At 37.4% G+C, this 15012-nt stretch overlaps 1 protein-coding gene across 2 annotated transcripts in view; it reads right to left on the bottom strand.

Moving 5' to 3' along the window:
• Positions 1-673: 673 nt before the first annotated feature.
• The window catches only part of LOC138187392 (insulin-like growth factor I, juvenile form), a 28678-nt gene continuing 14339 nt past the window's right edge, over positions 674-15012 (bottom strand). For both annotated transcript variants that reach the window (XM_069128124.1, XM_069128123.1), the window contains 3 exons: positions 8210-11424; positions 2778-3051; positions 674-1815 (listed from right to left, as the gene is read on the bottom strand). In XM_069128124.1, coding sequence (XP_068984225.1) covers positions 1720-1815; positions 2778-3051; positions 8210-8550 — 711 coding nt within the window. In that variant the 5' untranslated portion in view covers positions 8551-11424 and the 3' untranslated portion in view covers positions 674-1719. The remainder of the gene's footprint in view (positions 1816-2777; positions 3052-8209; positions 11425-15012) is intronic.

Below are 15012 nucleotides of genomic sequence, written 5' to 3'. Positions count from 1 at the left end.
TTTAAATTGTAAGATTTTGGAAATTGTCGAATGGCGCAGAGTCACGCAGAATCTAAGCTCCACTCTATAGAAGCGAATTCTTTGATTTGCGAAAGATACAGCGCTATCGCATGTTCTTATTCGCAATAATTTACTAGTTAATGATGTTAGTGAATTGAATCGAATAGGATAATCATAGGATACGTAAATTGTAAGATTTCATTTGTTTTATTACCAAACTTATTCCATTATTCTTGTGATTCGTTTAACCCTCCTATCGTATTAGATAATAATGGAAATTCGTCAAAATCTTAAAAATTTATCTCGATCAACAAAACCAAAAAAAGAAACATCCCCATTAAAATTTCATACAAAAGAAAATACGTTGATTTAAGGACACGATTAAATCACGTAAAATTGATTAAACGCAATAGGGATATTAAAGGCCAGATCGACTTCTTTCTATTCAAAAAGACACGCAAATAAAGACGAAGCGAGAAATTTTCCACCTAAACCTCATCATTCAAAAAGGAATCTCGATTCTCACTTTGTTCTCCGAGAAAATTCCCATCGCCTCGCATATTTCGTCTGCCTCTCGGTTGCTCGGTATTTCTTACCATCGTCCTTAGTGACTAGTTCGTTCAGCACTAATTTATTAAATGTAGAATTCCTTAGCTCTAATACTAGTGAGATCATTGTTCGACAAGGGAGCTGAAAGTGACCGGCAACTTAACGAGAGCAACGAAACGGAGAAACAAAATAAAAGAAAAAAAAAAAAGAAAAATAAAGAAAGAATCGCAAACGAGTCCGACTAAACTTATCTCTCGTATGTACATTTCTGTGTATGTGTGTGTATGCGTCTCATTAAAAAAAAAGAGAGAAAAAGACACGAAGACAAATAATAATAATAATAATAATAAAATAAAATAAAACGAAAAAATCGAGCAAAAAAATATATATACATACACTTATTGTATAGGGTTAGGTTAGACGTGTTACAACACTGGATTTAAGTCTTTCTCTAGGAGATCGCGCGCGACTGATGGCCCGGATCGGCTTTTCCAATTTATTACATACGTATAGCTTCTCCATTTTTTCAGATTCAGCCGCGATTACTCGTGAATGTCGATACTCCGCGTCACGAGCAGTGCTTCCAGAGACATCGAGCGTCGTTTTTCAAGCGATGCGATGGCCCATGTACGAGAAATCCACGAAAATTGACCATCTTATTTCCATCTTTTGTATCTTTTCTCCATCTTTTATATCTTTTTTCCTGTTTTTTATCCATTTGGTAAAATACTCGACTAATATGTTAAAAATTGCAGAGTAGATCAGATTGTAAATTTCCAAGTCGACCATTCGCGCCGTAGATTCGAAGGGAGGACGATCGAACGACTTACTCATACTCGTCTCTAATCTCTTTTCCTTCGCAACTGCAGAAAATACAATGACCAATTTCTCACTATTTTATGGGACTAGACATCTTACTGATTGCACGCTCTCTTTCGTCCGCCTCTGTCCTCTTGGATCAGCTTCCTCACGCTTTCTTGTCCATTGGCCTCATCTTCCTTAGATATTTTGTTTCCTCTCGCGCTTTTCTTCCTTTTGCTCGTTTAGCTCTCTTTGTTTGTTACGATTGTTTCGAGTTCGTGGTCTCTTCGACTGTCTCGACGGGTGCACGAACGAAGGAGGAAAGAAGTTAGAACACAGAGAGTTCGATGCTAAGATGAAAGAGGTGCTTCAAAATGGCGCCTCACGGGTCGTTGCTTTTGTCTCCGTTTCTACCTCTTTTTTCAATGGCGCACTCGATTTCACGCCCGATGTCTTCTCTAGCATCTGCAACGAGAAATAACAACTCTTATTAGTTAGGAATTCCTTTAAATTCGTTCTTCGATTCTAAAATACAGGCGTCTGGAATTCGAACGATTAGCAATTTCCTTGATTATCGGATTATTAGCTAAATAACGTACGAAACTGTTTGCCTAACATTTCTGCCAGTCCGATTATTTAATCTTAGAACACAAATATTCGTTATTTTCATGATCGACAATTTGTTTGATTATCAATCTATTAATTAATTAATATTTCAAACTGTTATGTAAGTAGAAATTTCTTTCAACTGGTTATTTAATCCCAGATCGCAAAAATTCGTAGCTTTTTATAATTCGAGAATTTGTCTGATTATCAATTATTAAGTAGATAACATTTTAAGCTATCGCTCAATAAATTCTGCGATACAGCATCGCAAAGATAAAAATTTATATCGAGTTGTAAATTTTTTATCAACAGCTGTGCTTTTTAAGAATATATTGGGTAATGAGAAGATTTTTAGGAAAGGATGAGAAATCTAATTTCGGGTTTCCGTGTTTTTTCTCTTTCATTGGACGTAAGATTGATTTGAAAAAAAAATTGCTCGAGTGACTATCGCGTGATATTTATACGGTATATCGTAATGATGTTGTATCGTTTGCAAAATACCATTGAGAAAAGTAATTTAGAAGATAAAAATTGCACGTTGAAGATAAGAACGTCAGACTGGGAAATAAATGCAAACACAGCGCGAGACTCTGATCTAATCCCTTATCATCTTTGTTTGCTTATTATTGGATCTCGTTTAATTTCTGTTTGTTATAATTCGATAATTCTGTAACACTATGGAAATTTTATTGTAAATCTGCTGATTCGTCGAACGGTATTAATCCAGAGAAAATATTTATTTCGTACAGATTAATTTAAAAATTCGGATAGAACTGTTTGAAGGAAGATGAGAAATGATAGTTCGCGACGGTGGTAGATACCTTGCCAAGACGACGACGCCTCTGTCGTCGATGCCTGCAGCCGCAATGGCCGGCGCGATGCCTCCTCAACGGGTTTTTCCTGTCGCAGCCGCCGGCGTCGTCGTCACGGTCCATGTTAGCCCCCTTCTTTCGTGCTCCCTTCGACCCGTGGATTTTACATTTAATTGTACCGTGGACGTAGTCGATGTCCGACCTCGATCTCTCTTCCAACGACGACGAGGTTGCCGACCTCGTGGACAGGTACGGGTATTTTTCTATCCAGACCGGGCTGTTTCTGTAAAAGTCAGAAACAAACGTGGCGAATTATGAAAATCGGCAACGTAATTTCTTGAATTGTTTCGTATCTTAGCTTGGAAGTTACAAGCGAAAGCGCAATAAGTGCGGAACACGATGAATATTGCGACGAAGATGCGCATGCGAGAAAAATGTCCATGTATTTGAGAAAAAATATTTTCTTCTTATTATTAATTCATTAAACGATATTACGTGTAATATTCTTTACTTTTTAAATTCCAGATCAGTCACAGATTGTAAATCAGATATTAAAATATATTATTATATCGTTTCACGTTAAGGAACATTATATACGTATAACATTCTTGAGCTACAAAACTCTACCGTAAGATCATTTTCTGAAAATAGTAATAAAATAATGTAGTATAAAATCTACGACTATAAAGAAAAAGATTCGAAGGAAGACTATAACCATCCTTTATATTGGAAGGATTAATTAACAAGAAAGTGCAGATTCATTTACTTCCTTGTTTCTCCGATGCGCTTAATTCGTTCGAGCAATGAACCTGCCGGACATACATGAAGTACGAAATACTCGTAGTTGTAAAGGAGGAAATAGAAAAGCGTCAGTGAGATATTTGACAGATGATTGATTAATGAATAAAGAGGTTTGTTAAGCTACCATAAATTACTCGCTGCATGAAATCTCTGATTATTCTCATGCACTGAGATGTTTCGAATTTTTATATTCTGTAATTACTTCTTGTAAAGAATATACTGGTTAGAGTGTAAGAAATCATTCATGAAGAGATTATCGCGTTTCAATGTGTGCATGTCTGACGAGGAGTCAACCGAAGTTATTCTTAATTACGATTAATGTTCTTCGTCAGAAGTTTGAAAAGACGCTGATGAAGTCGACCATGCAATGGAAAATAAAACGTAAGAAAATCTTTTCTCAAAGACAGGTAGGTTACACTGGCGTAGCGATTGTACGATCGAGGTTTGATACTAAATCTTATTCGCAAACCGCACGAAATCAAATTCGATAAAAAGAAAGAAATTCGATATGAAGAAAATTCTTTGCACTCGCGATGAATGCATTAACGATGAGTACACTGCAAGCGCTTATGGAAGGTTCACGCTTTTGTAAGGATAAATTAAAGAACTAGGCACAGACTAGATATCATAACCAGTAGTTTATTTGTAATATTCCATGTATTTTTGAATATCGTATAATCATTTTTCTATTTTTAAATGCAGTCATAAATGTATAGGCATTCGAGTTCTAACAGAGAAAACAAATTATAGCAGAATTATTATTAAGCTTATATTTCCTATAAAGCTGGAAATAAATGTTTCGATCTTCTAATAAATAGAAATGGATGTAAGAGGTTAAGAACCACGCGTGATAACGAGTTACGTTAAAAAGATACTACGGCAAGATATAGATATTATATAAAAATAAAACAGTTGAAAATTATAATGTGATGTAACGTAATGTCTTACATACTGAGATAAACTTTTAGTGTAATTATTGATATAAGCTGGTAAGTAAATATGTTACCAGTGATGAAAGACACTGAGATTGGCACATATCGATACTTAATTATTAATAATTGATAAATATAACAATTATCGATGTACTTCGTGCGGCGATAGACGTTTTATTTTCGTTATTTCGTTTATAAAATACCGAGCCTTTCAAATTCATTTATTTCGTTCGTAGGTTTAACATTCTCATTTTCTGCAACTTACGTACATATTTTTCGGTTCCTTTTCCTTATTCGCTTAAAATATGATTCATACAACATAAAATAATTTTTCTCGTATTAAACTGATAGATAATAATAGTCATGCGATGGTGCGTTACGTCACAAGCATAAACGCGATAAAATAATAAGTAAAAAATCCCACATTCGCTAGAAATGGTTAGTGCGTCCGTTAGTTTGCGATAGTTATCAATTAGTAGTGAGAAATTGAATGTTAGGGCTGCTGTAAAGTATCTAACGTTGCTCGATCACGGTGGAAAGTATCACCTCGTTGTCTGAAGCTTTCTCTGCGAAGTTCAACCGTAGATTTACGAGCGCCAAAACCAAGAGTAATTGCTCTAACAGATTTAACAAATAAACCAGTTGCTCGGCAAACAATTTCAAACAAATTATAGAGTTACATAATGAATATATTAGACGGAATTTTATCTAAACTACGGTTCACTCTGTATGAAATAAATTTTAGCCATCGAAATAGCGCCAATCGGTCCTAAATTCCATCGAACAAAATTCAACGTAAAGATCGAACTCTACCGAATAACCAAAGATGCGAGCAACTTCATTGCAATTTTGACAAACGAACCTAAACCAACGTAACGATATCGATAAAAACATTGCGTTTCCATTCATAATCCTGTCATCGAGTAATTCCTCGAGCAGAACTTCTACCGTAACAGAGTTAAAAGTGAATAACAAATTAATATCAGTTAAATGGATTTCACCTTGCAAACATAAATTACAATAGACTTTGCTTTGAACAAGAACGACGCGATGCGTTCCAAGATAGAAGATCTACGAATATTATATCCAAGTTATTAAGAATCTAAAAATGACGGTTTAACAGCCGCCCGATTAACGGGTTGATCGAGGCGATAGCTGCATTTCGACTCATCGTCCTCGGCGGTTCACGTTTCGAAATAGTACTCGATTCGCGTGTACCTCGTCACATCTGCGATAAACAATAGGCGCGAAATCGATAATCCAGTTGCTTGAACGCTGCACGCATGCGCGTAAGATCTTCTGAGAAGAGTACGAGGGAGATGATATTGAAAAAGAATGAGAATAAAAAGGAGAAGAAGATTGTTTTATCGATCGTTGAAACAAGATAGACGGGAAAAAAAAGCTGTAGATCGAGCGACGAAAGAGATAGCGCTCGATCGTCCTAGTACTTCGGACTAACCTTCCTGGCTGAGGCCACTCCACGCAACCGTGAACTTTAGGAAAAGCGACAGAGATTATCATGGAGCGGCTGATAATCGCCGTTCTCGAGCCTTCTGTCCTCGTCTCTCCCGGTTTCTCTGCGACAATTGAACCGGCCGGACCGGCTAATAACCACGGCTCCGCGAAGCCACCTACTATCGACGTGGTAAAGTCCACCGAGATGAATTCCCTTCTATCGTGAGGAACGAAAGAATAACAAGTAGCTGATTGGAAGAACAGCTCGCCGATGGCAGGCGGTTAAATAGGTGCTTTTCGCGATTCTCATCGTACTCGAGCCAATGACTGATGGGATGCCGATTACGAGCTACGAATTCTGCCTATGGGTGCTGTCCTGATCTGTCGATCTTAGTCTAGTGACAGAATACCTATTTTTCTGCATAAATTTCCGTCAAGGTATATTAAAATCTTTGACGTGATCGAGGAATACGAATTGGGACCTACGGACGGCTGCTTCGAGTGCCTCTAATACGTTTGGTTTATGGATTTTTGTCAAATAAATTCTTAAGGGTATAATTTTGATAATAATTCGTGATGATCATTCGTTGGTGCTTTTGGAGGCAGGGAGAGTTACCTCGGATACCGCTTTGATCTGTCGAGATTCAATTGGTAATCGAACAGATATCCTTTAAACGAATTTTTGAAAATATTTGCTAGTGATTTGAGATAATTCCTTGATCCGGGATGGTTCTTTAAAATAAAATTAAATAATGCAAATCTATCGGGTGCTCTGATTTGTCGCACTTGCGTTAGAAAGTGAATACACTTCTGTCTCAAATTTTTACTAATCTATAAGGATTTGGAATAACTTTCAGTGAAGAATAAAATATTATATTTGTTCATATTGGTAACGAGTGGATCGATGAACTGAATAGACGATATCTGGATCGAGATTTCGACAGCTGAGCTAAATGTTTCGAAGATAAAGTTGAAACGTCGATCTGGCTTATCAAAGATCGATTTAAATATACATCCGAGTTACGTTCCACGTAATTCATCGTAACATCGACTAGAATTAGAAACTCGGAATCGTAAAGTCGATTTTCATCGAAAAATATTGAACGTTGCTTTCCCTTAAATTCATCTCGTTGTACAAGACGATCTTTGCGAAAAACAACTTCCTTGTGTTATTAATAAATTGATAAACGAGCGCATCGAAAGAGAAATAAAACTGAAGCACGATATACGAATAAATAACAGAAGTAAAAGAAGAAATTGAGTCGCAGAAGCTATTTCGAACTTGGAATGTTAACGAGGTCGTTGGGAAATTAATCTCATGGCCGATAATTGCAGCCGAAATCACTGGAAAAAACCCAAGGCGAGTCGAAGGCTGGAAGTTGTTGTAAAAATCTTTGCATAATGAAATATTCAGACGTTGAACGGGTCAATTTAACAGTTAAATCGGCTAGATCCCGCGAAGTCGATGATTTCCGGCCAAGACAGGAAAGAAATTGATCGTCGCGTTGAATATTTAAACACGTCTGGCGAAGATTGGTCCTCAAGGCAAAGACGAGGTGTTATTGGAAATTATAATGTTATTGGAAAGGTTAATAAAGTGCGAGGTAAGCGACCATAATCGACAACAAGAATAACGTTGATCCCCTGATTTCGTTTCATCGATCCATCGATGAAACCACGAGAAGATTTGCGAATGTCTCTTGAATTGAATTTTAATTTGGTCGAAGGAGAAAATTAACTGCGCCGCAGCAGATCGATTAAAGTTTCAAATGTCCAATTAACGTTTCAAACGCTTCGCAGACAAAGAAAAAAGCAAAAGATCGTAACTGAAAACTACTATCACTTTCTACGAAAAGATTCGTTTTCCAGAATCTAATATCGACGATTACGAAAATATGCAAAATTACGAATAAAGAAAAAAGCGTATGAGAAATCTAGTGATTTATATGTGAAAACTAAACTGAGAAGAAACCTTCGCGTCAAAGAAAGACGCACAGTTGTCAAAAACCATGTCTAAAAATGAAATCTTCGAAACCTCTGGTAACTATCAAACTTTGAATAATTCGTCCGGCTAAAACCCAGAAACTCGATCAAGGGATCAATTTACTCGTCAAAAACTCGATCGACCGATAAATAACTGTCTAACCATCGTGCAGAAGCGGCGCAGCAAGGAAAATAGCGTGTACAAAGTTTCGTAGCTTACAGTGTAGAAAAATACCAAAAGAAAAACAGGAGAAACTAACATCCACTCACACGGCGTCCACGGAACTGGACTTCTCCGGCTTGCAATATTGTTGCAGCTGGGTATAGGTGCACGTATGGTAGCAACACTCCTCCGCGAGTCCCGGGCCCACGGAATCCATAGGACTATCCTCGCTGCTGTAGGAAAACGGTTCGTTGTAACCTCGATCCTTGCACGCGAGGTACAGAGCGTCGCTGAGACTTTTCGAGCATAGCCTGAGCAAGGACCTCTTGTAAGGAGTGCTGTTAACCGTGTCGAGAAGCGTGAGCAACATCAGGCCGACCAGGACTATAGTCCTCGCTCTGCTTCTTCCAAACATGGTGGTTTTCGCGCGGCAACCGCTTCGTGGCATTGCGAATGGTACAACTTTCGCTTCTTCGAAAAGACAGCTACGTGTAATTCCCACTGGTAACCAGTCGAACGACACAGTGACGGATTATCGTGGTTCCCTTAATTCACGAAAGCCGCTCGAAAGGTATCGCGTTCACTGGTAAACACGACACGTGCCTTTGATCCGTCCACTCTTCGAACTGTACGAAACTTTTACAAATATTCTTCGGCCGATCGAATGTTCAAGGAGTTGGTCGATTCGGAGATCCTAAACTGGAAACGTGAATCTTCGGAGATACGGAGACGATGTGTTCCAGACACGGTGTACCGGTGGACTAGGTGTTCCAGGTGACCAGGATCGGTTTTATACGCGCACTTTTGCCGATCGTGGGGCTCGTTATCGGAGAACGTGCTCAACGTGGTCGTATCGTAAACGACGACGAAAAGAGAGGAAAAAGAGAGAAAGAGAGAGAAAAAGAGAAAGAGAGGGAGCGCGGTTCTCGTTCCCGAAGATGAGACCTCCGTTGGTACCGAGTTCCTCGGTGCCACTGGTACCGGCTAGCCTCGCCACGCGGTTCTTGTTCTAGATTTCACGGATTAGAGGAGTGGAACAATAAGGAGGCGCAGCTCGAAGGAGGGGAAAAGATCAGCAGAGGAGTAGGTGGCGGAGCGTCAAACGCGATCATAGAGAAGGGGGAGGTCACGTCGGACTGCTGGTGGTACGCGTCCTCGTGTGTGCTTCATAGTAGATCGAGAGAAGGGGTCGATGGAGCGAGATCGCTCGATCTCTGTCACGTTTCTTTGGCCGGTACAGAGGAACCGAACGTGCTAGCCTAGTCATATTCTCCAGGTGAACTTGGTTATCTCTTACGTCCGTTGTCCAATTGAATGTACGACCGTAAAATACCAAGTTTATCACTGATTCGCGTGAAACTGTCATAGAACGTCTGTAGTGTTTTTAGTTCCTCGAGGTCAATCTCGATTTTTCATCAGATACCTGGAACACGTGTACGTAAGATCTGTGCCAGGAGACGAAGGAATAAAGTAACGCGTGAGTAGATACGAAGGTTAAGGGAAGGAGCGTGATATTTTATGTTCGTTGATGCACTGATTCGAGTTTCATGCTAAACGAGGCAAAACGAAGATACTTTGTTAGGCTCTGTTAGGATCTGTCTTTGAAAAATAGCTGATGAATCGACGAAGTTTTCTTAGTGTTTCGATATTCCACTATTGTATTCTGTTCATACATCGATAGTCTAATATTTGTCGCAAACAAATATCATGAAATGCAACGAAATCTTAGGGAAATAGTATTTATCCTCGTAAATTAAAAACGTAAATTCGTACGTTTTATCATCCAAAGTGAAATAATGGCATCGATCTTCAATGTGCCGAATTTCAAAATTATTTGCCTGAGAAAGGTAGGAAACGTGATAAAATAGGTGATGTATCGCGTTCTTCTCCTGCAGTCTTCGTATGCGTTATAATTTAGAAAGAATGTGATTCTTCCTTGGTCAGTGGGAGACAAAGGGGTGGCGGTGGTCGCGGTTTGGTTAATCGCGCTGTATTTCGTCTCGAGTACGATAAATTCGATAAATACGTCCGCGTATTTTCGCGATACACGCCGAGGGGAAACAGGGGACGCCCGATCGACCTCCTACCCTCGTTTCTTTCCGACGATCGTACCAATTCCGATTATCGTCCAGCTACAGAGAGATTGTTCGACGTTTCTATTCATAGAAACCTCGTATGGGGGGTGCGAACAGCCGGGTAGATAATGACCGATGTTTCCACTAGAGATTTAGGAGGTGACGTCCCACTATGAACGCGATTCCTTCCATTGAACTTTGATTAGGCGATACCGGTGAAATATACGAATATTGGACAGGTTTTTCTGTTCGTTAGATGAGAATAAGGAAGAGTCTTATTTTTCGGCTTATCTGATCTACTCGAATTTCAATGCAGTTGAATTTGTCTCATACGATGGAGGAGACTTTGTTTGTGAACAGTTCTGTGTATTTTTCTTTTCTAATATTTACTTTTATCCAGTTTAATCTTCGTTATGCGATAGCTAATACTTTGTTTACACGGTAACATTATGTATTTTTCTTTCGCTTAATCTTCGTTATGTAGATTTTTCCATTCACCAAAATATGCAACTGTTTCGATCCCGATTTTTATAGTTTACACAAACCTTCCTCGAATATGATTCTCGTCATACGCAATAATATCGCATTGTAATATAAGTAAGTTCGGTTAAACTCAATATTTTCCTTTATTTAAGCAAGTTTACTTACGTTGCAATGTAATACTCTGCCGATACAGCAATTCCACAATTTTTGTTCTCTTTCTTTTGGTTTTTGTCGATTGGTAAAGACCTACAATCTAAAATAACGAGAACGTGATTGTAGATGGTATCGGCTTACGGGTCGTCAGCATTCGTATCGGTTTACCTCAAGAGTGTAATTGAAACGTGTCCGGGAAACTTTTCCTTCTTTAAGTAAAAAGTTGAACGTCTGTTTCGTTTATTTCAAGCTCGTCTTTCAATTTCTTTTTTTTTTTTTTTTTTTAACTGTGAAAGATGGATGCGACGTTGGGGAAGTAAACTGATCGTTTGATGAATTGTAGTTATGATTTTTTTAATGTTCGTCTATTTCTGATCACTTTGCCGACTGGTTATGCAAACGGCAAAAATGATATTGTATTTATAAACAGACTCGTGTAACGGGTTTTGCAACATCGATACTTCGTCTATGTTCGTTGCATTACTGGTATTGCAGACAGGATAGCCAGAATAGTACAGGCTATCAGTTTTACAGCTCCTATGGCTTCGACCTTGCAATATTTTCAGCTGCTTTCTTAATCGTTCCGGAAGAATCTCATTTCGCAGATGTTACTGCAGTAATAATTTACATGTAGACATACAGTTACATTTCTCATATTTTACATTTGATACCATTGAATACTCCTATATTATCAACATTATCCAACAATTTCCTTTATCGTATCGCTAGAATATTACATTTTGTGTGATCAAGCGAGAAAGACACGAAAATCAATGAAACTGGACCGATGTTTTTCTCGCGTGATCTTCGTATCCTTCCACGATTAATAATTTTTCTATATCAAAATACGAAACTTCTCAACACAATTAAGATATATGTGTCGATTACGAAAGGAATAACGTGTTATCGAGAATTAAGTTGTGTTGTTCGAGTTCGATTAGAAAAATACGTCGGACGACACAAAATTAAAGCTTTCTTACAATCTTTACGATCTTCAAACACGATAAAGACCATCGAATTCAGAATGAAATCGAACGAACTAAAAAGCGTCGTACAAATCAACAAAATCGTCGTACGATGAAACAAAGTGACAGAAAATGAACAAACAATAAATATCTGAACAATCGTGCAAGAGTCTGCTTGAAACATCGTTTGTAATACAATTCACCTAATCTTTCGTAGAATAAACCAAACTCGCGTTACGAGCTTTCCCATCTAATCTTATCGTTTTCCAATAATTATCAAATAATCCTGAATAATCAACGAAAATCTCGAAATCTATCGTAAAGAAGAACCACGCGCCACAGTATCGTATCTTAGTTTACAAGAAACTATCGACATGTACAACAACAATGACGTGTCTTCCATGTTGGCGCGAATCGTTCGAGCGCAGCAAAAAATTGCCACGTGTAATTTCTGCGTGTGATTATGGAAACAAATTGTATACGTTGCACTGGAGAGTTGTTATTTTTGTACGTTCATTGATTATCGCGATTCTGCAGGCGCCATTGCGATTAGAGTACGCCACGTGTATCAATGTACTGCACGGTATAGTCAAGCCTCCGTCATCACGTGCATTCACACAGCTCGTGCATTCGAGCGATAATGATTTTCTCGTACGATAGTGATTTCCTCTGGCTCGTGATCGCGTTAGGGAATTACTGAAATTCCTACGTAAGCGATTAAAGAGACGAGGAAGGTGAGACACGTATCGCATGACATATAGAGTACCGATCTATCGTATTAACGAGGAAACAGGTAAGGATTTGCATAATTGTAAACTGATTCGTCGACGTAGGACATTCCTTCTTATCGTCAGCGCTTATCGCTCGGCACTGATACGCGATCGTCAAGTAACTTACTCGAACGGCTGTGCGACGATAATTTTAATGATATTGTATTATCGTAACTAACGCTAGAAATATCAGAGTCCCCACTTTTTTGGTATTTTGAAAGTTTTTCTACAGTTTCGTTATGGCTGTAATATAAAATAACTGGAGAAGCAGAATCTCCAACTATTGTAAACGAGACATAGAAAAATATTTTTTTTTTTCTTTAGAGTCAGGGGCGTGTTGCATGTCAGTGAAAATAATAATTGAACTACTTAGAAGGTAGAACGATCCGCTCCACTTTCCGTGAGTTTCATAATTTCACTCGATCGATGTTCTATCTTCGAAAAATAATGCTTGCAGAATTGTCACGTTTCTCTATTTTCTACTTTCCAATCTTGAACTTGATCGATCTTGATGTTAACCGTGATAAAAAAATAGATTTGAAAGATTTATGATTCCTTTTTCTTATTTTAGATAATTCTTCTCTTCTTTGTTTCTTTTTTGAAAAATAAAAGATTATGTCTCACTAGGATAATATTCTTGGGAACTTTAAAAGATTAATAAATATTTTGTGGTTTAAGTCGAAACGTATCAAACTTGACAAGAATTATAAATTAAGTAAACGTAGAATGATTTAAAAAAGAAAGATCGTAGATTTCTATGAGTTATCAGAAGGGTTGTTACCTCTTGAGTAGCGATGGAATTTTTTTGATGAAGAAATCTACAGAAGCGGAGCAGATAATTTCTTTGGTAATGTAGATTGACGACGATTGTGTGTGCGAAGTTTTTTAGCTCTTTCAAAACAGTCTGTCTGTCTATTTTATCACTGATAAGTAGATATTTTTATTACGTTTGCTGCGTTGGCGTTAATTTTTTTAATAATACTTGGAGAGCACGAAAATAGCAGAATCTTATTAATAATGTACATTTTATTTATTCGTACTCTTCTTGAATTAAAATGTGTATGTTTTTCATGGAACGAAACTTAGGAATTTTTATATCTTCGACGAAAGATACAGTATACTTGAGAAAAACTTCTTTCCGTCATTGTATGTATCCCTTGAAATAGTACAAATTTGCCCTGAGAAGATTTTTCATACAATCGTAAATAAGACAGATATTTAGGTGATCTCATTTAGCTGAGACTCTCTGTATACATGTACACAAGATAATGACATTTTTGCAGCGACGTGTTATTTCTTTAATTAAGACGGATTTTCTAGAAATTCTAAGAAACGTTTGCATATTTTAATTGAATCTTCCTTTTATCGGGAAAGATTTTTTATACGATCGTAATTAAGGCAAATATTTAGACGATCTAATTTAGCTGAGACACCCTGTATACATGTGTAAGAGATAACATTTTTACAGCGATATGTTATTTCTTTAATTAATATGAATTTTCCAGAAATTCTAAGAAATGTTTGCATATTTTAATTGAATCTTCCTTTTATCTTGTTATTCTAGTTGAATATCGGAATTTTCATTGGTAAAAATTGCCAAGAAAATATCCACTCGAGTCACCCTTATTATCAACCATCTTTCACTTCATTTACTCTTGAAAACATCCATCGACATCCTCGTACTTGTAAAAATTCAATCTAAAGAGTGTAGTACAGCCACTTATTCTACCTCTTATTACAGTTACCGTCTTTTAAAAATAACTGTGACGGTTATTCAACGCTCCTCCAGCAGAGTCAGCAGGAGCCAGGAATGGAAACGTAGAAGACATCATTAATATCAAAACCATTCCGTAGAGATTTCGGAAAGTTGCAGACGTTCTCAGGTTTTGGTGTTTCTAATGATTTCTTGTAAACTTTATGAATAAATGCTCGACTTTGTCACGTATCTTTTCCATTTTATACCTTCCATCTTCGTTTCTTTGGTAAAAATTGTATTTTAATATTTCAATAATGTACATTATTACTTCAGAAAGGAAAAATTTGTTACTTTACTCAACTTCTACTAATTTATTAAACACAACATTTCGATAAACTAGTTTAAAGCGGAGATTAAAAATTTCTTAGAGCGAGTGAATCGTCTGGAACTCCTTACTTTCTGCGAAACCCTTACTTTCAATTTTCTTCGAACTTTCAATCTCGTTCGATAAAAGTAATACATTTTCTGTAGAGTAAAAAGTAAGAAAATATTTCGTTCTAACATAGTGGCAATTTTTCAAAATTTCATTCAGCGTGTTCTAAAACGTTGCAGATATTTGGAGACGCACATAGTGTTGAAGACGAACTAATTGAATCGTGTAAGTAGTACTCGTTAAAACAAGCAAACATGTCTTAACGGACATGGGTCAAAAAACTACTCGTTTCGGAGTTACGAGATGTTTTTGTTAGTAAGACATTATCTCTACAA

This window comes from Bombus flavifrons, chromosome 15 (assembly GCF_040668555.2).
Source record: "Bombus flavifrons isolate JBK064 chromosome 15, iyBomFlav1_principal, whole genome shotgun sequence".
NCBI lineage: Eukaryota > Metazoa > Arthropoda > Insecta > Hymenoptera > Apidae > Bombus > Bombus flavifrons.
This window is presented reverse-complemented; position numbering and strand designations above follow the sequence as displayed.